Raw genomic sequence first — 25,012 nt, 5'->3', positions numbered from 1 at the left:
CTAAAGGGATACTATAAATACCATCATTTAATTATTGAAAATGACTTTAGCCTTTTAGCAGAAAATTTCAGTTCTTCATATGAATGGATCTTTAGTTCACATTCAACGCGATTGATCATTTGTCTGAAAGTGGCTTAAAAATGTTACATTAGCGTTTTATGAAATATAAATACATGTTCACATTCTTAATTTAACTAATTACTGGTCATAATCAATAATAAATATGAATGTGGTTCCATAATAAGCACAATATATCCATAACTGTATATGGGATGCTTTAATTAGCCAATCTACATTGAGTATCAATTATACATTTAAAGAAAATTATGTGATGTATATTAAAAAGCTTATCAGTAATTTACTGTATTCTGCTTATGATTATGATTTAATGTGAAAATTGCTTTAAACAAACAGCTGTTTCAAATATCTGTTTCTGGGTGTGGAGAAACTGGTTATTTGCAATAGTAAAGACGAGATACAATTTTTATAAATTGATATTTGCTAACCATTCAGACAGTGACCTAGTACCAGAAATCCCACACACCATCTTTTACAAGATTTTTCAAAATTTCAAATACCTCACACAAAGTACAAGAATTCTGGTGTCGCTCAATGGCTCCCAACATGTATTTGTATACGTGAACACTCATGGTAAGCTTTGAATAACACACACCCCAAGACACAGGAACTCTGGTGTCACTCAATGCCCCCCCAACATTTTTAAAAAGGTGGAAAACTGGCTATGTATAAGCAAAATGTTTTTTTTTTATTATTTACAGTGATGTTCATATATAATTCTGTATTAGGCTTATGAAATAAAAAGTTAAAGGCGCACATTAATGTACATGTTAAGACATCACTTGCTGATACATTTACACAGAATGTTCCTCAGAGAATTTCATTTTGGCCAACACTCTCTAAACATATTGTAGTTTTTCTTCCAAAGCTTTGCCGTTTAAATCCAATGTACTGTTTTGTACATTATCTTTAATTTCTTCGTCAGTTGCCGGTGTATCATATTTTCGCCGGTAGAGCATTCGGCAGATCATTGTAGTGAGGAACATTTCCATTATAAGAAGCTGTTGGTTCATGTCTGTTTTAAAGATTGAATACAAGAAAAATGTGTAAATTTTGTGATATAGCAACTGAAGTTGATGGCAATCAGTATGATGGCAATCCTATGATGGCTCTAGCCATTGTCCTAAAAAGAAGTGGCTCATGCACCACGTTTAGTTTGGTTGGTTTGGACCAAGGCCAACATATCTTTTCGACAGTGTTTGCCAATTCTGAAAAGTGCAAGACCCAAGAAGTCTATATGCAACTTTTCTCTTGATCAATTAGTACAGCATGATTTGTCAGCTAAACTAAGACACAGATCAGTTTAGTGTTCTGTTTGAAGAATTTTCTTTTTCAAGAATTCCAATCAATCTTAACATTGAGTTCTGACAACTTCAAGTGTACTTACATGAAGCTCTAGATGGGCCTGGAAGTGGTGGGACACAGGAGATTACCCCAACAGTTGCAAGTATATTCATAATGGATGTCTGGAGCTGACTCAGAATGACTATAAACTGTAAAAAAAATTGTTACTGAGTGTATGTCATGTATTGGCAAAAGTTATTACTTATGCTAATAATCACCTAAGATTACAACAAATAATGGCTTTGCTGCTCCTCAATATTTGTAGTCTGTAACTTGCTCAAAGGGTCTAGAATGCATTCAGTTTAATCAAATAAGATGCATTCACTAAACACAATTTAACAATGATGGCAATTATAGTGCGCTTCCCCTATCTCACTACCAATTTTACGGTGTGTTATGCATGGCTTGACCCCTGTTATGGAAGAAATACTGTATATTGAGCCTGGCCTTTCATAATGGATCATGAGTTCAAATGTAGATTCCCATGCCAACTATCAGTATAGTGAATACATCTGAGAGTATATTGCTAATGTATTTAATTACAAGTGCAGACAAATTTTCATTAAAGGAACACTCCATCAATCATATGCACCGTGATGCAAATGATAGTTGAGGGCAACCATTAAATTATTACTTTCTCCCTCTTGGAAACGCATGGAAGGGTTCAGAACTATCCCCACCAATGCATTTGCCTCATTACCTGTGATCCAGCTACTTGGCTTGCAGGTAATGTGTTCTGTGTTTCTGCTTACCATTCACACTATACTCATTGCCACTCAGCTCCTTGAAGAGCGTCAGAGAGTGTAAAAAGAATCCCTATGTGTCTGCGCAAAACTTGCCCCCGTGTTTTTCAGTTGGAATATTTTTTCTGCTACTTACATAGAATGAATACTAGAGGGAGAGGGGTTATGGAGCTGCAGCTTCTCCTAAATTTAAGGATTACTTAAATCCTTGTACTTTTATACTACAATATACATTGTTCATTGGTAGCACTGTATGGGACACTAGACTGTCCCTTTAAATAAAAGCATAAGTAAAATTTATAAAACAGGTAGATATGAAAAACAAATTCTGATTGTCAACCAAAGGCAGAGAGAACTAGAAATAAATGCCAAAGAAAACACTATAAAAATGATAGCAGCAGATTCTAAAATGGCTTCTGGTTGCATGGGTGTGTATACAAATATGTTGTCTGTATATGTGAGTGGCATTTGCTGAGTGGAGCATGAACACATCAGGGTGGATGATTGTCAAGTAAGTGAAGATCCTATTAAAGCACACACTTGGCTCCAGCACTACTCATTAAGAAGCGCTAGGTCAATGTTTTTCAACTACAGGTCTCGCGTACCACCATTTTTTAGATATCACAGTTTGAGCACAGACATCTAAATGAAAAAATCATTAAATTGCTTGTTTTCGGGCAATGATACAGTCTGATTCCTTACCTGTTTGTGGCTCTTGAGGTCTGGAGTTTAAAACCACCACTATAGACAAATGGCCTTCTACATTATTCCGGGTCCATGACACTAGTGTGTTCCTTTGGAAGTGTCACACAACTAACCATAGACGCATATACTTTGACAGCAGATATGAATCATATGGCCCATCTAGTCTGCCCATTTCTCTTGATGTAAAGATTCAGACCTTAATCAGTCCTCAGACTTGTCTTAAATTAAGGATAGCTTGATGTCTTTCCCATGCATGTTTAAATTCGCTTATTGTATTATAATGCCATCACTTACATCCTTACATCTTTACCAACATCCTTACATCTAAAACTATATATATTGTCGAACAAAAACCCCCTGCATAGCATCAGAATATATTTTTATATGTCTGTATTTTCTTACCTGGTACACTGCAAATTTGGGAATTATATTCTTGTCTGTTAAAGTAGGCCTGACCAGATTAAACATAATTCCCACTGCCCAAAGTGCTGTGATTGTGATGGTAGCGAGGGTAAGGTTAATCCACATTGTGGCGCCATCCACTGACGACTAGAAAAAGAACAAAAAAAATGTGTGGTGATGTTTATTTCATACAGCAACATCCCTACCCACAGAACATATATACAGTATACTCACACTGCCTAGGATGTACGTTCCATTGGTCCAGAGAACTACAGATATAAACATAAGAACGGGCCGCAGGAAAGCAAATTGAAAGGTCCCTAGCTTCAGGATGAATAAGGTACGACTGTGGGGGGGAAAAAATTGTCTCAAAAATTGTCTTTGCCTTACCAAAGCTTTAATGCATAGGATAGCTGAGGGTTTCCATAAAATTATTGTTTTCTCCCTCTTGCAAGTGCATGGAGGAGTTCATCAGAATACGGGCAACATATTTTATACTATTTTCCAGCATGTAAAAATGTAAATAAGCAGATGCAAATTTTGTTATTTTGGGGGATTAAAAAGCAATGCGTTTTTATACGCAGGTCCAAAAGGAGTGAAGTCGAATCTGACCCCAATCCCACGGATAATGAGTGATTTCTATCCATAGTTTTTAACTTTCTCCGGTACTTGTACTTTTCTTTTATTCTCGAACAATATGTTCACTTAAACTACTCACATGTGAATTTCAGAGCTAATCCATCCTGCACTACCAAGATAACTCTTGAACCAAATTTCTCACAATTCAAAACAGGACCTTAACTGACCTGTTGATGTCTTTCTGCGGCAGACATACACAGCAGCAGCAAAACGGACCCGTGCTAATCTGTAGTTTCTTATCTCCAAACTTCTTGAGGAATTCTTTTTTGCCTCCACATTCGCTTACCAGCATCTGCTGAAATTTGTGTATGAACACAGCAAGAAACCTTTCAGTGAAAAAAGGAGAAGCAAATATTTAGAGATTATTAAAGGTAAGTGATCATTTCCCCCTGATGTTTAGATCTGCATGAAGACTGGATGGATCTAGAAGATTAGCTCATTTGGTATGCATGTGACACTTATATTACGACCTACTTATTCATAAATGTGCATTGAGTTACTTAGTTTATGCATATAAAAAAATGTTAGTGTTAAAAATAGACCAAACAGAATATTATTTACTAATATTTTCCCCTTAAAACTAAAGATTCCCTTGATACCCTGTATCAGAGGTGGACAGGAACAGGCTTTGTGATGGATCTTCATAAACCTTATTGTGGATACTTGTGCCTGTCAATGCCATATACTCAGCTTTGATTTCAAAAGAAGTATTTCTGGCAATACAGCATCCCATCACATTGGATTACATGTTACCTGGAACTTCACCTAAACTGTCATGCAACAAATTAAAATATTTACAATATTTATTGAAGAATTATAATAAGTTTTTTTAGTTATTCATATATTTGTTAAAATGTTTTATAACATCCCTCATGAATTGTGGATGTAGGCAAGTGTATCCACCATAAGTTCCAATAAAATATTGTTACAAACAATGTAATACATACACAGATGCTGTGAAGTCAGTAAACATTGTACTATGAGGAATCCACATTCCAACACAAGAAGTTATTGCTATGATCTGTAAGAGAAATACATAGTCAATCAACAACAAGAGGGATAAGTACTAGCTTCCATGCAATATATGCTAATTTTATGAACATACTTTCCAGCTTTGAGTTTATTCTGATGGGATCTCTTAAAAGATAACTCCAGCCCCCCCCATTTCCCCCCACAAAGTCTGGGGGAAACAGTGTTCCCCAACTCAAAAAAGGTGCTGGTACTCTAAAATCTTGCAGAAGCAATATGCAGTCCCTTCCTTCCATCCCAGAACAAGGTCAAGGGAGCACCAGATCTTCTAGGGCAGGCATGTCCAAAGTCCGGCCCGAGGGCCAATTGCAACCCGTGTTCCGGACAGATAAATTGCCCAAATATAGATCTGTATTTTTTATATTAAAGGCAGAGTGATTTAACACCTGTTTAGATTTGTCATCCAAGTCACAAAATGAAAAGTATGCCGTTTTCAATAAACTTTGCATAAAATACTTAATTTGCATTTCATTTTAATGGTTCAAAGAATGTCAGGCAAAATGGTCGGCCCTCGCACATGTTCATTTCATCAAATCTGTCACTCTTCGAAAAAAATTTGGACATGCCTGGTCTAGGCAAAGGCTTTGAAGTGTCCAAGTGAATCCTAGCACACTTACAAACTTAGTCCCAAGTATTGGGGCACCTGACCATTACACCAACTGGGACTTTTATGACATTGCATTCTAAATACATAGACATTAATATGTAGTTGTACCCCCCCCCCCCTTGCAGGTATAACAGGTTTCACTCTTCCGGGAAGGCTTTCTACAAGATTTTGGAGTGCTTCTGTGAGAATTTTTGTCCATTCATCTAGTAGAGCATTTGTGAGGTGAGGCACTAATGTTGAACGAGAAGGCCTGGCTCGGAATTTCCATTCCAGTTCATCCCAAAGGTGTTCAATGAGGTTGTGGTCAGGGCTCTGGTGCACACCAAACTCATCCAACCATGTCTTTATGGACCTTGCTTTGTGCACTGGGGCATACTCATTGTGGAATAGAAAAGGGTTTTCCCCAAACTGTTTCCACACAAGTTGGAAGCATAACTTTGTCCAAAATGTCTTGGTATGTTGAAGGAGACATATTAATGTCTATGTACTGTATTTGCTCAATTATAAGACCCTAATAATAAGACAACCCCCCCAAAATTTGAATATTAATTTAGGAAAAAAAGAAAAAGCCTGAAAATATGCCACTCTGCCTCCCAAATAAGCCACTCTGCCCCCAGATATGCCTTGCATTTTAACCCCCTATTTGCCAATCCCCCCAGGTATGCCTTATATCTCCTATATGCCACGCTGCCTCCCTGATTTGCCTTTTAACCCCCTATATGCCACTCTGCCTCCAGAAAACCATTGAACCCCCCGACTTACCAGTGCATCCCTTCACTTGTGACCCGTGCTTCAGACTCCCTGGTGTCTAGTGGGGCAGCCAGTGGATGTGGTACAGTACTTCCGCCGGGGCTTCTATGACTGAAGGCCGGCATCACATGACCTTTCGGTGCTCCACCATAGAAGCCCTGGCGGAAGTACTGTGCACCAGCAGCGGAGGTCTACATCGCACAGACCTCCACCGGCTGTGGGATGTGCAGAGACAACCTCCACTGATGCCGGCACTTCCGTCGGAGCTTCTATGGTGGAGCACCAGAAGGACATGTGATGCCGGCGCTCTGTCATAGAAGCCCCCAGTGGAAGTGCCAACAGCAGCAGAGGCTGCCAGAGAGGAGGATCCGGGTCCCCTGCAGCGCTGTGGGGGATCTGGATTTTAGTCTTGTAATCAGACCTCTATTTGAATATAAGACAATGGATATTTTTCAGAGCATTTACTCTGAAAAAACCTTCTTATAATCGAGCAAATACAGTATTTAGAATGCAATGCCATCAAAGTCCCTGTGAATGTTATGGTCAGATGTTCCAATACTTTTGTCTATATAATATATATATATATATATATATACTTTACAGTTAGTGGTTTCTGTAACTTACCGGAGCTCCTGCATTTATCCAAATCATTATGGTCTTTTTGGGGCCTGAAATTTTCCTATACATGTAATAGGATTCTTCTAAGAACACCAGAAAGGCAAATACTGTCATCAGTGTTAAAAGAGCAAACAACAGTACCCCTGTAGTGTCAAGATCTAGAAATTAAAGATACATTATTAGGAGTTTTGGCATAATTGTGGATTTTCTATTGCAATCCAACAGGCTAGACATAAATACTTTCCCAATTTACCCAAATCAGAATTTTTCAGATTCAAGGAACTGAAGGCATGAACAGAAAGTCACCAGGTATCAGGGATAACGAAAATAACGTATCTCATAGGAAAACCCAAAATGCCCTATTTGTCCATTGTGGACAAATTGAAGCAGTTGTGAGCCTAGTATTAGCAGCACCTCGGTTTGCTATTTTTCTGGTGTCCCCTCCCTGGACAAACATACAAATACGCCCTGGCGTAACTACAGGGGTAGACTCATGCAACTTCTTGTTCTCCTCGTACCGATTCAAAATAGTTTAGAAAGTGCCCTTCCGAATTGGACCACACTGCTCCAGGTCAGAAGGGTCCTTTCTAAACTATTTTGAACTGGCACAGGGAGACAGGAGCATAATGGGGTCACGTTATGTACCAAGGCTGCCCACACAGTGTACAGGAGCAAGCTGCAGGAGCAGTAAGGGGTATGCAGGGGCGGAAGGTTCTTTGTATGTATGTTTGTTAGCATAGATTTGTGTTTGTGTGTAAGCATGGGTGTTTAATTTTGTGTGTGAGCATGGATGTGTAATTGTGTGTGTGTGAATATGGATGTGTAATTGTGTGTGTGAGCATGGATGTGTGATTGTGTTTGTGATCATGGATGTGTAATTGGCAATTTTCGCACCAGGGCCCTGTGGTTTCTAGTTATGCACCTGCAAATACGCTAACATACAGACATACACTCTAACATTATACACTTACACATACGTGCAGATACTCATTCTCCCATGCCCCACTAATCCTAGGCTCACCCCTGACACGCTAAAGCCATAAACCAACACACACACCAAGGTTAACACCGCCATACACATATGCTAACACCAAATTAACACACACACTCACTCACGCTAATATACACTAGCACACTTAACACCATAAACTTAAACATGCAAATACACACTCATTTTAATATACATATGCATACATATACACACAATTCCTTTTTATTCATTCCTTCTCCCATCTTCAGAGCAGCATTCCTTCTCCCATCTTCAGAGCAGCCTTCTTTCCCTTCTACCCCCCTAACCTCGCTCAGTGCAGACTCCACTCTGTGTGCGATCTATCACACTACTTCCATGGGGTCACATAACGCGTGCGACCCTGCTGGGTGCCTCAGTTACCGGGGCACCTGGGTTAATACTTATAAAACCAGTGATTTTACTGATATACTGTTGACATATACTCTTCACTTTATAAATTAAGTACACTTCATTTCATTGGATTTTATCCAACAAACATAAAATGTCAAGTGCCTGAGTAACCAAGTTTACCAAAAAGTTTATTACTGTAATTTCAGTTTATACAGTTTGTTCACAATAAAAATAAAGTTGTCTAAATGTCTACATACCAAATGTTTTATGGTCCAAAATAGAAATATATTGTCTGGCATTAGGTCAAAGAAATGTATTTTAGCCAGAGTTGCCCTGGAACATCTGAATCATGACCATGCCCGACAATGGCATATTCTTACTACTAAAGAAGGTTCGAATTGGAGGCAGCTCCTGGGCCACTTTATCTGAGACATATTGTTCTACTGTGACCTAAATCTCGGTGTCCCCTCTGACTCCCCCCCCTCCCCTTTCTCAAATGCTGCATACAAGTGTATGACAGTGATCTACAGCTCTAGAAGTCAAAATCATTTTATAAAATAGCAAGACAGAGTAGAAAATGCATTTGTAAATTAAATTGTGTAAACACATAATTGTGTAGATAATGATAGGAACTTCCAAAGAGAATTCTTGCCTGATGTGCCATTTGGTCTAGGATTGGTCCTAATTTTAGCAATTGACACATACATAATTAAATTCAGCATTGGTAGATGTACAACACAGTCAAGAGATTAAGAAATATACTACTTTGTTTAATTAATCTGTTAATACCAATACTATTCAACAGGAAATAGTTTGTACTATGACCTCAAAAGTCTTCCTGGTTTTACAGGTTGGGAAAAAAAAAATAAAACATTTGAAGTTGAAACTGGCATGTGTACAGTACTGTGATTATACCAGGAATACAATAAATATATAAGGTGGGGTGTGTCTACTTCAATAAACACAGCTTATTCTTCTGTTACTAACTCTCTTTAGAGTTCCTTGGCAGAACCAACTCTAATCTAGCTTGTTTTACATATTGTAATTCTTAGGTAATTTTGTTACTCTACAAAATGTGTATTCAAGATGGTGACTCATGCTTCATGGGCTGCATAGAATAATATATAAAAAGAACTAAGGATTAGGCCAAAGGGCCTGGATTCTTCTGGAAGCTTCTTAGTGTGAGGTCCACTTTCTAGTGTCTAAAATACCAGATACAATCAGCTTCATGTTTGTGTATTAGGTTTATATTGACATTTTATTAAGACATTATGCAGTAATGCTTTCATACTGTATACTTGAGGGGGTAGTATCTCCAGTGATTCATCCATGTATTAACAGTACATCTTACAAAGCAGAGGACCATAGGCTGACCTAGCAGCCACACAGACCATTTTCCAAGATGGACCAGCAAATGAGAGTACACAAACACTTCATTTTTCTATCTCTGACAATTTTCCGTGTAGGACAAGGTAGACCTTTTGTAACTCATACAGTGACTTATCTCTGTCCAGCTCCACTAGCGATGTCTACTAACTTGACAGAGTCTTTGAAGAACATATATGTGACAGATGTATGTTTAGGTATCCACTAGTTTGACTTACTCTGCTAATGCCACATATGCTTGAAGAGGATGATATCTGACACCAAATCATCTGTAAATGCATATGGTAATTAGCTAGGGTGTAACAGCAAAAAGGGCCCAAAACATCAGGGAAAGAAAGTGGAATGACCTCAAAGCTATTTGCTGGTGTTATCACATTCTCTATAATTTTGTTGATATAGTCAGTGATAACATAACAGATATCACAAGACATTCCATGTAGAACCCAAATTAGGGATAACAGAACTAGAAAACTTGATTACAATTGTTATCTGATAGGATATGGCCTTTAATAGTAGTACATTGACCTAGCCCGAGTATCTGAGGAGTGAACAACCCCAATGTCGTATTAGTGTTGATTTGATAAGTAAACCATAAGCTGCTCCTGAAAAAGGTTTTATATTTTCCATCATGTGCATTGGTCAGACTTCTGTTGTGTTTGTATAAGCCTTTTGTGCAAGACATGTCAGGAACACAGACAATCTTCAACATATGTATGTATTTTCAGCGCTTTACTTAATTAATCCCTGCATAAAAACTTTCATCATAATGTACCAGTTTCTGTGTTTACCAGTGAGGCATGTAGATTGAAGGTCAGATGAAATGTGGATCCATACATACTATACCATCTAAAAACTCAAGTAATGCATTGGCTCACATTTTTAAAGAAAAGCTGTAATGTATGCCAAATAATAAGGGTAATCATAATAATCTGGTACCATGTAGATAGAACAAACACACTGTGCTTTCCATTAGGAAGTCACCCTATTCCCCCCTTTTAAGACAAATCATTGGCCACATCCCAATGTACCCATTGTACAGCAAAATCAAATATGCTGGCACGAATGTACATTTTTCCTTCATAAAGAGGGGCAATACAAGCAACTTTGGTTCAAAATACTTGTCCCATATCCTTCAAGTGAAAGCTACCCATTTGCCACTCACATTAAGTTTCTTCTAATAAATAAAGGGAATATAAAACCTTACACAAATATATAGACAATGATTACAAGATATCAAAATCTATCTAAACTATGGAAGTTAAAACAGGAAAACTGTGCATCTGATGGTATTGATAACTTTTTAGTGTTTTACTGCCAGAGTCTGGTACCTAGAAGCAGCAGGGCATGGCATCATATACTTGCACAATATTAATGGAGTTCACTACATGTAGGATGGTGAAAAAAGCCTTGTGCCACAGAAGAACAGATCTTCCTACACCCTCTTAGTATTTGAAATCAGAATTCCTGCTTTTTAAAAAAAAGTTATGCCGTTTCTTTAGGGGCCCCATCCCATAAACTCCCCTAAATAGTTACTGCACGCCTGGAAATCAAATAACATTTAAAATATTTTCATTTATTTAATTTGTATTGAGTATTGTAGCTGAAATAGAAATCTAGATATCGTCATGTTGAGAAGTATGCAACAATGCAGACGTGACGTCACACTACATGTTATAAAGCATTATCTCCTGCTCCTGTTCTCTTATCTCATAATATACTAAGCAAGTCTACCTCAATCATGGACAATACTTAGGAATCATATGTTTACTATATATGCAGATAAAAAGTATGTCTATATATATATATATATATATATATACATACATACTGTAACTCTTATTTCAGCAAATTCCTCAAGTTATCTGACATTACTCTTACTAAGCTTTTCAAATGAACCTTCACAATTTTCAAGAAGCATTTGGTTTAAAGCATAAAAGATGTAGTTCAACAACTTGTGGGGCATATCAGCTGGCTACCTCTTAATTATGGTTTTTATTTTTTAAAGGTATTAATGTTCTAAATTTAAATGTCTGTATTTCTGACTCAGGAGAAGCATCTTAAACTCTATAAATGTTTTCCTTGTAGTGAGTCATGCACGTCATTATATCAAATTAATTAGGTAACCCAAAATAGGGGATATATATATATAGATATATATATATATATATATATATATATATATATATATATACAATTATTTATATTTATAATGATTTATATTTCTGCTTAACTTTTAAAGGCGACTGAATGGCTATTCCTAAGAGAGCAAAACAGTAGCAATATTGTATTTACTGTAGAAACAATGATGCTTTTTGAAACTAGGCAGTGTGTCTTATGTGGTCATAGCTACAGTCATATCACATTTCACGTCTTCAACTGGCAGCTTTCTGTTCTGTTTCACATTTGAATAACTCTTTCTATTCATACATAAATTCTATTTAACTTATTCTAAGCAGACCTTTTTGTATAAAGAATGTCTAGAATCCTTCACATACACCAAAAACACACATTTGGTTTTCCAGTGGTGTTTCAGGGATGAAGCTCTCAAATCCAAGTAAATTAAAGCAGTTTAAAGGAATTGATCATTAAATGAATTGATCGCTATAACATGTCATTGAATCTCTGCAGATTTGGAAGAAGCTCAAGACATGGCAGAGTAAGCCCAATATGTTTGATTACTCCCAATGCTATAACTATTTGATATGTTTTCTAAGTTCTTATGATGATCTCCTCTGACAGATCTATAGCCTTATCATGCTAAGAGTACCTCTTCCAATGCAATTGTCATTCATTTTATGAAAATAATATATATATATATATATATATATAAGTCAGAAGTGACTGCCAATATATTGCCATCCACCAACTCTAGTTGAACACCTGTATATGACCTCAGCCTAAAAGCTTAAATGCATTATTTTCAAGTGGTGCCTCGTAGATTATGGTCACTCTAATATGCAACTATGAGCCCCCTAAAACTATGAATAACAATAATATTTTTTTATAGAACATCTCCTTGTTATTTTAGATTATAGGATCTAGCAAACAGGGCCTGCACACAAATATGTCATGTTTTATAGTGTAATTATACAGACTGCATAATATGTTGGTGGGATATCATTAAAATATAATGTTTTCTTGCACATTTATTCGCATATTGAGCCTATTATAGTGTAACCTTAATCTCCTGTATGGTAACTAGCAGTATAGAAGTCACAGTCTCTCAGACGAAATTATATGCTTTGTCTATATCATCAAATTTACATTTGCTTTGTTCAAGAGTTGCTTGTAAAGTCGATAATCCCCAGCAAAAAAACCCAACATGAGATAACTACAGATTTATCTCACAAACATGTTTTTTTATTAATGAAAGAACATCATATATTTTTGGTTTTACTTACTCTGGATGATCTCGTAAGAGTAGGGAGCTTGTCTGTTTCTACAGATGGGGTTGACTTGGTTAGTTCCATTTGGTGTCACATCCATTTTTCCTTTTCTTTCCAGGTTTTTCTCTCTCTCTGTCCCTGTGTCTATTCCCAGCTCTTACTGCTGCTCCAGAGTTCTTTATTAAAGGGCAGGGCTAACCAACTCTGATTTCCCTTAGCCCCCTCAGGGGAAAAAATTGTCTGGAACTGTAAGGAAATCTTCCAGGCCAAAAATAAATAAAGCTTTTTTAAAAACTTACTCTAGATCTGCTTATTGCTGTTCAACACTTCTTATAATCTGCTGCATGTGTCTTAAATCCAGGGCATGTCCAGGTAAACATCAACCAAAGGATATAAAAGCAGGTTGTAAATCAGTTATCCAAGTGCCCAGAAGAACTCAAGTCGAGTTGAACTGTAGACTGATATAATCTCAACTAAGTAGTGGGAGGGAGAAGATAAATACCTTCAGGACACATTTTCCCAGTGTTTTACTGCTGTTCCACTGTGCCAGCAAATTCACAAAACAGTCACTGTTCTGCTGCATTGTGGTATTTTACATAAAGTGTACATTGTGAATCATGGCAAAATGTGTAAAGGTGCACACAAATTTATGGGAGGCATACAGTAAAACTAAATTTGAGACGTATAAATTATACATAGAAAGACAGCTTTTTTTACTTCATGAAACATTTTTAAATATATAACATAACATAATAATAATAATAATACATAGAATATTAGCATAAAAGCAAAAAGTTGTATTTTTACAGAACTATGTGAAATATTCTCACTATATTATCACTGCATTTATTTTTTGAGGCATTCAAATCATAAAATAAAAAAAACCTGACAATTTAAAATATAACATTGATTCAGATGCCATGCATCCTCCAACTGTTTGGGGCCATAAAGAGAATAGCTTTTTGTGTCAAATCTTTGTAATTTGAGTCTGGCTTTTTAAAAGTTATTTTAGTTTTGCAGTGACCCTTTCCTTTTGCTGAAAATAAGGATTGGTGGCTTTGATAGATAATGCCGGATGATGGCATATTTATTCTAATAAACTAACCCTCCATAGAACAGAACGAGGATGGAGTGGGGTAAGACTCTGACTGTCTGTGTCTCAGTAAAGAATTATGTCTTTAACGTTATTACCCCCATGTGCAAGAAACAGGGGCAGGGTGCATTGGTGGAAATGATGCTTCCAAGCAGGGGCGTACCTAGAGTATTTGGCACCTGGGGTGGATCCTGTATGTGGCACCCCCCCCCCCACACACACACTTTAAAACTGCATAGCTTCTACCGTTATATACCGGCGCAGATACTGAAGGTGGTACAGCATAACACTTACTGTTATCATTATATACTGAGGCAGAAATTGACGGTGGTACAGCATAACACCTATCACTATATACTGAGGCAGACATTGACGGTTGTACAGCATAACACCTACCACTATATACTGAGGCAGACAATGACGGTGGTACAACATAACACCTATCACTATATACTGAGGCACACATTGACGGTGGTACAGCGTAATCCCTATCACTATACATTGAGCCAGACATTGACAATAGTGCAGCATAACTCCTATCACTATATACTAAGCCAAACATTGATGTGGTGTAGGCCTACCACTTCATTAGTAGTAGGGATGCACCGAAACGAATTCTGGACTGAAACCGAAAATGCAGCATTTACCTGGCCGAAACCGAATATGGCCCCCCCCACACCATAAAAAAAAATCTAACACTTTTATTTCAAGTAAGTAACACACCAAAATAGGACAAAACAATTAAATAACAATATTAATATATATATATATATATATATATATATATATATATATATATATATATATATATGATTGTTAACAGCAATCACATTTCTATCATGCCCAGGCATACCCAGATTCCAGGATGTACTCGCAGACTTGGCATGATAGGAGTATGATTGCCCTATCTACCCCTTCTCACTCCCTTTTGTCCTACCTACCCCTTCTCACTCCCTTCTCCCTATCTACCCCCTATCCCCCCGTCTCACTCCCTTCTCCCTATCTACCCCCTCCTAACTATCTACTCCCACTTTGAAGTTCACTTACCTTTCAGGAGTCCTGCGGTGGGGGTGCAAGGCCTCTGTCTCCCAGCTCTGCCACTGTATGGAACAGTATAGAGTGATGGGAGTTATGATTTACTAGAGCATAATTATATAATGAAAAATACATTTGAAATGGTACAGCATAACACCCATCACTCTCACACACTTACCAATCCGCACATATACCAATCCACACATATACCAATCCACACACACCAATCCACACACACACCAATCCACACACACACCAATCCACACATATACCAATCCACACATATACCAATCCACACATACTAATCCACACATACCAATCCACACATACACCAATCCACACATATACCAATCCACACATACCAATCCACACATACCAATCCACACATATACCAATCAACTCTCACTCACTGAATGCTTTCCTACCTTTCCTCTTTTCTCCTTACAGCTTCTTTTCCTCCTCTTCGCTCCTCTTCTTCAGTTCTTCTGTCTTCTTCCGGGTCAGAGGGCACGGACGGCAGTGGGCGCGGCTTCAGTGTTGTGCGCCGGGATCTGACAACAAATCCCGGCGCACAGCAGCTGTTGCCGCGCGGATCGCAAGGGAGCGATATCGGAGGGTTGAACCCGGCTTAAAATCACTCAAGGGAGCCGGAGGTCTGCTAAAGACCTCCAATACCGCTCCCTTGCGAGCCTGCTCCTGCAGCGGCGGACATTACTGTCCGTCTCTGGAGGGGTGCCGGGTGCCGGCAAGTTGGCACCCCCCTGATGAGCGGCACCCGGTGCGGACCGCCCCCCCCGCCCCCCACTAGGTACGCTACTGCTTCCAAGTATATTTTATTATCTTTTTAGCTCCCCATGACAGTGGGAGCAACACGGGTAGCAAATGGGAAGCACGGGATGATGTATGTGCCTCCTATAGGGTATAGTGCGGTCATATAGTCTCAGCAATGTTTAATTTCCCCAGTGTGGGGAGGGGGATGATTATTGCCCCACCTTTGGTTAATTGATACTCATGGGGACCACTGTTTAGTAGTTTGAATTTATTTGCATTTGCACAAGCAACTCAGGGGTTAATTAATTGCTTGCTTCTCCCCACTGTAACAGTGCTAAGCTTAGGGTTAGTTGTGCCCCCTCATAAATAACACACATACCAGCATGCAAACTTGCACTAACACCCATACATGAACACACACACGCACTAACCCTAATAGTATATGCTAACACCCACACATATGCTAACACATACACTAACACAAACCTATGCTAACATCATACTACAGTACGGTCTTGTAACCTGTAACATGCACCTACCAAAGTGCATCTCCAATATGTATATTTGACTCTGGACTTGCAGGTGCAAATGCAATCTGGATTTTTGTCCGACTCTTGCAAGTTGGCTGCTGCAGTCTCATGGTCTTTGCCAACTCATATTAACTTGAAATGTCATAAATAGAATATCCCATATACATTACTTTAAATGCTACATATAGCCACTGGTTAGTCCTAGCATAACCAGGACTTAGAGGCAGAATTTAAACTAAGACCAGATCCTTTCCAGCTCATTTTATGGTTTTCTATGTGATATACAAATCCCTATACTACATGGTGGGTCTACTGACTCCCAAATGTATTTTGGCCTGCTAAAGTATTGGGACACTTAGTGGGACTTGGTGTAGGATTAGGTCACTGGGCTGAATGTTGCGAGCCATTCACTGGCGGAGATCAAAAAATGAAAATTATTTATTTTTCCCCACTTTTGTTGTCCAAGAGGACCTGACCCACTGACCTGTGATCCATTTTATGAGTCTATATGGTTGTGCTTACAATACATGTACATATCTGATGCCAGGAAGGGTAGAATGTAATTAACTGTAACAGTGTTTCTCATTGGAATGCTATATAATACTTGCAAATCACTTGGGGCCATAATGTATTTTACTTTTTAATAAAAAAAATGATTGTTTGCTTCAACTTCATTTTTTCCCTGGTTACTATGTTTTTGATCCAGAGAAATAATAATAAGCCAACAATGAAGCTATTACCAATAATGTTTCAATAGGGAAAAGCAAATTCCTTCCTGACTCCAACATGTCAGATTCCTCTATTAAACATCCTACCATTGTTTTTCTCTGTATGCCCTTTCAAAAACAGGACAACCATTTCTTGAAGGTATATATAGTGAATCTGCAAACCTACAACGCAATAAATTCCACATATTAAGTTGCACTAAAGAACTTGCCATGCAATCACATCCCTTCGTAGCGTACATTCCCTAATGTGAAGACACATGGTTCATGAAGCATACCATTGATGAAAAATAGTTACTTTTATTACTTAATGAAAAAATGTGTAAAAACGTAATAATTAGAACAGTAATAGCAGCAAACAAAAGCTTCCACGCATGAAAACTTCACAATGATCATGGGATTTCATTGTACACTTTTGGAAAGCTGATTTTGGACAATGTGTGGATACACCCTGGAACACTGTTGTGGGAGTGTGTATGCATGGTTTAAGGAAAGCAGATCAGATTAACAGGATATGTCTGTATTTTTAAAGAAAAAGCTTTTACTCAGAAGGTTACACAGGAAACATTTTCTTTGAAGCATTGTCACTTTGTAAAATTATCTGTGGTAAGATCCTGTGACTTTAGCCTTTCACTACCCTACTGAATTATTACCCTGGATTTAGGTATTATCAGTATTAACTCCAAAGAAGCATACACAGTGATTATAAAATGTAATCAAATAACAATTTTTGCTAAATGAAACACATTAAATGCATGCCACCCTTTTGTATGTCATTTTCTTCATTTTACAGAAGTGTAGTATTCCAGCCCATAAAATAATCTTTATTTTTTTTTTATATATATATATGTTGGCCACTGGATACAATTTTAATTTTGCTTAGCATTTGCTATTTGTGTACTGAGCAAACATGATTGCACATCCTAAGTAAAAGTAACTATCTGATAAATAAGAAAAAAACGTTTAATACACCTCTTCTGAGTAAAAAACCAAATGGTGCAGAAAAAAAAATTCCAGCAGATGTGCAAAACAATGGATTTACTGGAAAAGCTTAGGTCAAAAGAGTGGGTTATGGGAAGCACTGCCGCAGCTTAATGGCATTTGCAGTTCCATGGAATGTAGAAAACACATCACTGTATAGAATGACATATACTATTCACGGAAAATTTTTATTAAGGACAATTTTGCACTATAAATCCACTGAATTATTTAATATACACATGTATTTTATTTTATATTTGTGTCCTGTTTTATAAACAAAATCAATAGAAGTGCTAGAAATGCTAAACAAAGGTTTATTCCAGGCAAATATTCAGTGGTATCCAGGGTCTCCTAGCTTGCTATATCACAAAACATTTTTTTTAGCTATTTCATTTTTCGTACTGATTTGTTGCAGAATTAAATTGCTAAAGAATCAGTGTTGTTTGATGTAATCTCTATGTCAGTACACTTGTGGGCATTTACAATTGAATTTTTTTCATTACAATCATGATTTATTCTTGTTTGATGCAATTTAATAATAATAATTATTATTATATATATTTTTTTATTATTATTTTTATTGTAACGTTTTACACATATAGTCATCAGTCTTATGGGAGGTAGCCCCCAACTCACAGTCAGCAAATTGATAGCAAACAAAGGTAAGAAAAACAACATTGATGGCATATCATTATAAGATATAGAGGCATTAGAGGTCACAAAGAAAGTAAATGGTTACATATTAGGCGGGAGCTTCAGAACCCCTTCAGACCCCCAGCCCCAAATCCAACCCCCAATGGAATAAGTGGGCCCCCTACCCTTGGAGATTTGGTTTCCAACTACCACAGATTTCTGAGCTCAAGGTGTTTTTCCCCTGAATCAGTAGCCAAGTGAGCTGTATATTTATGCCTAATTCTCTTTAATCAATGAAATTATCTGTTTAAAAATGTATGCAGGCGTTCTCCAGTTTCTAGCAATAAGAACTTTTGCCACAATTAAAACATGCATAACACGCTTTCAGTCATTCTGGTTCAAGCCAACAGACACATATAGAAGAAACAAAGATTAAGACAAGGCAGGTAAGATGTTGTTTAAGAGTTGGATGTTGTTTCCAAAAGAAAAACTACATATACAGCCAGCTCAGAAATGATACCTTTGGTTAGATTGTAACACACATAATGCACACTCACACCTGTGAGCGGACTTGTGTTCTGAAATTAATTGGTGCAGAATACAAGGCTGCTTTATTCAGCGGGCAAAGTGGGCATTTGACCAGGACACACTAACCTTCCAGGGCCCACTGACAGTCATACTGCCGGTTTGGAGCTAGGGTGACCACATGTCCCGGAATGAGGAGTCTGAGTGAAGGAGGTCTCAGGAGGGGCTTCTGAACTCTCAGGCAATCAGAAGAGTTGAGAAGTCTCTCCTGATTGCCTCCTTCACACCAACTCAGAGTAAGCTGCAGCCAGCACCAGGTATGTTTGACAATGTGTGTGACTGTGTTTGTCAGTTTGCCACAGTGTTTGTGTGACTGTGTTTGTCACTGTATTTGTCTGTTTGTGTGACTGTGTGTGCAATGTCTGGTAATAGAGGAGTTCCTTCTCTGAATCTACTCATGCCTGGTATTAGAGGGTCCCCCTCTGTGCTTTTAATCACCCGCGGCGGCGGACCACGGTGGCAGGTGTTTAATGCCTTCTATTTAACATGAGTTTGAATGTGATTGGTTAATTCTGAACACAGCCCCAGTTATAAGAGGGTGTGCACACTTATGCAACCAGGTTATTGTGAGGTTTTTTAAATCCCCCCTCAAAGATTTCAGCTTGTTTTGCAATTGAATTGTTCACATTATAGGTCACATTATAGGTCACATTAAAGGTGGAAAAAGTTCTGACATTATTTATCTTTGTCTCATTCTTTAAAATCACAAGAACCTTGCATTGGGTGTGTAGACTTTTTATATCCACTGTATCGTTATGCTACCGTTCAAAAGTTTGCAGATACTTCGAAATGTCTTCAGTTTTGAAAGAAAAACAAATGTTGTCCATTAAAATAACACCAGCTATATCAGAAATACAGTGTAGAAATTGTTAATGTTGTCAATGACTATTGTAGCTGAAAATGATTTTCCCGCTACAATAGTAGGCATACAGAGACTGTTTTCAGGGATAGGCAAAGTGACCGTACAAGGACACCAGTGTCAGTGGCAAGGCTTCTGAGGTCCATAGAACATCATTAAATTATCCACCACAGACACCAGTAACTATCAACAACGAGCTTCCTGTGTCCCAATGGCATGCTGTGTTCACCAATCCAAGTTTCAGTTTAAAAGGCTAATTGATCATCAGAAAACCCCTTTGCAATTATGTTACACAGCAAGAAAACCAATCTTTTGAACTGTTGTGTAAATACAGTATCTTACAAAAGTGAGCACACCCCTCACATTTTTGTAAATATTTTATTATATCTTTTCACGTGACAACACTGAAGAAATGTCACTCTGCTACAATGTAAAGTAGTGAGTGTACAGCCTGTATAACAGTGTAAATTTGCTGTCCCCTCAAATATAACTCAACACACAGCCATTAATGTCTAAACCTTGGCAACCAAAGTGAGTACACCCCTAAGTGGAAATGTCCAAATTGGGCCCAATTAGCCATTTTCCCTCCCCGGTGTAATGTGACTTGTTAAGTGTTACAAGGTATCAGGTGTGAATGGGAAGCAGGTGTGTTAAATTTGGTGTTATCGCTCTCACACTCTCATACTGGTCACTGGAAGTTCAGCATGGCACCTCATGGCAAAGAACTCTGAGGATCTGACAAAAAGAATTGTTGCTCTACCTAAAGATGGCATTTTGTGAGATACTGTAGATAGTTGTAAACTTTAACATCCAATTAATTGAAACAACTACTTCAATCATTTTATACTTTTTACTAATATTTTACTTAAAATTGTGTTATGATCAAATATTTCTTTTGTGTACTATAAACCTATGACAGTAGTCCTATCCTTGCAGGTTTTGTATTGCCGGTTATTGGCCTTTACTAGACTTTATCTTTGAAAAGATCACAATTGAAATGCGTCTTCTGATAAATCTCCATCAAAGTGTAAGGGCCATTAAGTTATAAAACAGCAATGTGCAATACCGTACTCATTTATACATAACTAAGAAACAACTCATAAAATTAAGATGTACTTCTGTTCCCTGACTCATTGGGAGAATAACAAACTGTACGTAAAATCTTCATGTACAAGTAGAGCATTTCTATCCCACCTCAATTCCATTTTCATCACAAAGAAATGTTCCCCCCAGAATTGGCCCAAAAGTTGATTTTCAGCCATTACTGAACTACATAGTGCATTAACAAAACAAACAAAACAGTCACAAAAATTGTGCTCATGTTTACTATAACATGTAAACATTATATAAAGCATTTATTGTGTACACACCAATACGATATATTAACAGGACCAGTAAAAATTATGGTACCTAAAAATCATAAGGCAGAGAAGACAGAAAACAAATAACATATCACGTCATATATTGAAATGTATCTATTTATTTATGGTCATTCTAGTCCAACATTGCCAAAAGCTATGAAATCAAGGGATGACATTTTATTTTGTACACTCTCAATGTAAAATATATACTGCACAAATAAAATGAGCAGCCTCATAGAAACTACACAGCTTTTCATTTTGTGTTTTTCGTTAATCAGTATGATTGTTTTAGAGATATGTTCTTTTACAAACAGAACATTTTTATTTCAGTATAGTGACCTTAGTGGGATTTTGTGACAATATCAGCTTAACTATTTACTTGCTATGCCTTGACCACACTTCCCTTCAAGAAACCAATCACTTTCTAAAAAAAAAAAAGCATAATAACTTGGTTAGAGGTAATCATATAGATCCTGAAAAGAGGTAACAAAGACCAATTTTCACTGTAATAAGGTAGATGGTTAATAAACATTTATTAAAGACAATGAAATAAAAAAATGTTAGATTTAAGAAACTTCTTGAATTTATTTCAAAATTGACTACAGTGTATTAGGTACTTATCCCAAGTTGTCCTTACATGACTCCATATTAATGCCATAATTACACAAGTTTGATTATTGCTATGTTTAATTTATGTTCCCCAAATGTCTGTCACATCAGTTATTCCATGAGACCTGAAGTTCTTTTTACCTATCTTCATTTCCCCTGTTTGTGTTTACAGTGCCCAACATGGTAAATAGAAGAAATGTTATTCAGGCCACACAATTTATCCCTATGGTTTATATAATTTCGTTTCTCCAATGAAGTCCATGAAGTTAATTCTTCATATCTGAATGAGACAAATGGGGAGTTGTTAACCAGGTCCTATTTGCTAATTACATAACTCTTGCCTTTAAAGCTGAATGGGATGATACAAGCAATTTACTAGGATCATTGAGCTGTGATTGGAGTGCTTTCAGAGCGAAGCAATTTAAAAAGTGCAATAGGTATAGTCTCAACTATTGATCGTCAAAAAGTAGGTAGTCCCTTTTTCTGCTTTGGTTCATAAGAAATTGCTGCACAATTGTAATTTTAACAGAAAAACAAGCAAACGTTTGGATTTATAATTTCACAATATATATATATATATATAATCACTTGAATTATTCCTCATTCATACCAACTTATGTATTTATCAATACAATTCAAGACATTCTAGTAAACAGGATGATGTACCATTCAATATAAAATAATAGCAGAGCTTAACTTTTATCACATTGATCAAAGAAATAAAATCAGAGTAATCGTTAAATCCGTATCCCACCAGCTAAGAATTATATACTAAAGGTTCCAAGGTTACCACGTCTCACTGTACTAATCTATTTCTTTACCAATTTCATACTACTTATTGATGATTGGATTCTGTGTTTAGGCTAAATATAGAGAGCAGAAATATTCTACAAAAAAGTTAATTCACAAATGAACACAGGGATGGTCAAACAACAACAGATGAAATGAAATGTGAAGTAATTATTTTTTTGTTTGTCTTGAAGTTGTTTTCCTTTAAACGCCAATGGAAATCACTTCAAAGGTATTTCTAGCATTCGTACTATAATGATTAAGGGAAAACCAATTCGGGCTCCTGGTTTAATTAATCCAGCAAAATGAGTTTATTGATCAATGTAATGTAATGTAATTCATTTTAAATTTGAAAACTATGGATAGTTAAAAAAAAAATGCGATGACGAAAGAAAGTAAAACAAAATACAGTAATGTACGGTGTGTATATTTATATATATATATATATATATATATATATATATATAACAGTAACATAATTAACAGTCAAGTTGATTTCTATTAACATTTGAGATTAAACTAGCTTCCTAGTTAAGGTTTAAAGCCTACACATTTTTGTTGTTTAATGTATGTGTCAAGTGGTGCATCCTGAGTAGGTTTAACCCTAGGTATGTCCTTTTGATTTTGTCCTAGTCTGCATGCTTGTTATATATTAGAGTGTTTCCAAATGAGTAATGGTGTGTTATGTATTTTCAGGTCTCCTAATCTCAGCAGTGATTAACATGGCATGTGGCTTCTGGTCATCAGTCTGCAGGCTGTTCCAACACTGAAGATTGGAGCAAATGACGATATGACATTTTAGTCCATTATCAAATATCAGCTCAACATTCCACAAACTACATTTGGATTCTTGGATACTGTACCTGTGCTGCATTCACTCTTTTAAAATCAATAGGTTTATGCATGTCCATGTAATAAAAGTGTTAAGCTAAAATTGTTATCAGTGCCCACGTGTAAAACTATTATAGCTAGGAAAAACACTGATGGTTCTAACAGAAATACAATAGTTGCACAGTTTTGAACCATAAGCACATTCTAGTGTACTAGAATTCTCCCTTACTTTCTCTCAGACCATATCTATGGTTCTGGTTGTAATTCCCATGGGTATCCTGATTTCTGTGAAAGTATTAGTATTTCTTGTGAAAGCAACATTTTTTTCACCATTTTAGAATGGTCGTGTCACAGGCTATGTGCAACAAAGTTCCAAAGTGCTTTCAAAATTTCTACCCACTCTGCAACATGAGAAAGAAATCTCAATTTAAAAATAAAAAGCTGCAACCTTACCTTTTTTCCTTCTGGTAAATTAAACCCACCGAGGCAAAAGACTAAAGTAAATTGCACCACTTTTTGTACATATACCACACAAAGTGAATAAAAAGCCATGATTTTACATTTTTGTTCTCATTAAAGATGTTGAGGTAGATTTGTGCATACTGTAAAGACACATACACCAAAAATAAGGGGTTGCTAAAGTGCAGGTTAATAATAGCACCACTTTTTATACATAATCCTCAATTGCAAAATGCAAAGCTTTTGTTGTCCTATTCCTACAGGCCTTAATAACATGTGTGGAAATCGTAAGACTGGATTACCCTGTTGATTCCAGTTTTTTATATGAATGTCGTGATTCAAAACACACATTGCATGAGATAATAAAAAGATTAAAAGATAACGATAAAAAATAATTAACTGGTTTAGTCATTACGTACACATTCCCTTATGCACAAATTGTTCTGTTTTCATAAAAAGGTCTTTTGCAAGTTTTTTTCCCCCACAGGAGAAGATTATAAATAAATAAGCAATGCACACGCACAAGGAAAATATTTTTTTAAAGCATTTTAAAAATGTATCATTATTTTATAGCATTTTATAAATGTTGCTTGAATAGCCAGGCTACCTGAATTGAAAGTGTCTGCAAGTTTATTGCAATGCTTCAAAATTTTGCCTTTGAACTGGAAGGCCTATTATTTTTTGTATGCAAACCATTGGCCCTT

General features: G+C 36.9%; 1 protein-coding gene across 1 annotated transcript; it reads right to left on the bottom strand.

The window, feature by feature from the left end:
• Window positions 1-917: 917 nt before the first annotated feature.
• LOC149289820 (organic solute transporter subunit alpha-like) lies at window positions 918-13,147 on the bottom strand. Its single transcript, XM_089490272.1, has 8 exons — window positions 13,063-13,147; window positions 6,922-7,073; window positions 4,859-4,932; window positions 4,079-4,237; window positions 3,507-3,618; window positions 3,273-3,419; window positions 1,466-1,571; window positions 918-1,093 (listed from the first exon to the last, which is right to left on the bottom strand). Exons 1-8 carry the CDS (start codon window positions 13,145-13,147, stop codon window positions 918-920), a joined length of 1,011 nt encoding a protein of 336 aa, XP_089346398.1.
• Between the last annotated feature and the right edge of the window lie 11,865 nt (window positions 13,148-25,012).

The sequence above is a fragment of the Sceloporus occidentalis genome, unplaced genomic scaffold, assembly GCF_023333645.1.
Source record: "Sceloporus occidentalis isolate IW3139 unplaced genomic scaffold, rSceOcc1.0.p SCAF_43, whole genome shotgun sequence".
NCBI classification, from domain to species: domain Eukaryota; kingdom Metazoa; phylum Chordata; class Lepidosauria; order Squamata; family Phrynosomatidae; genus Sceloporus; species Sceloporus occidentalis.
The sequence above is the reverse complement of the archived record's forward strand: the minus strand, read 5'-3'. Positions and strand labels throughout refer to the sequence as shown.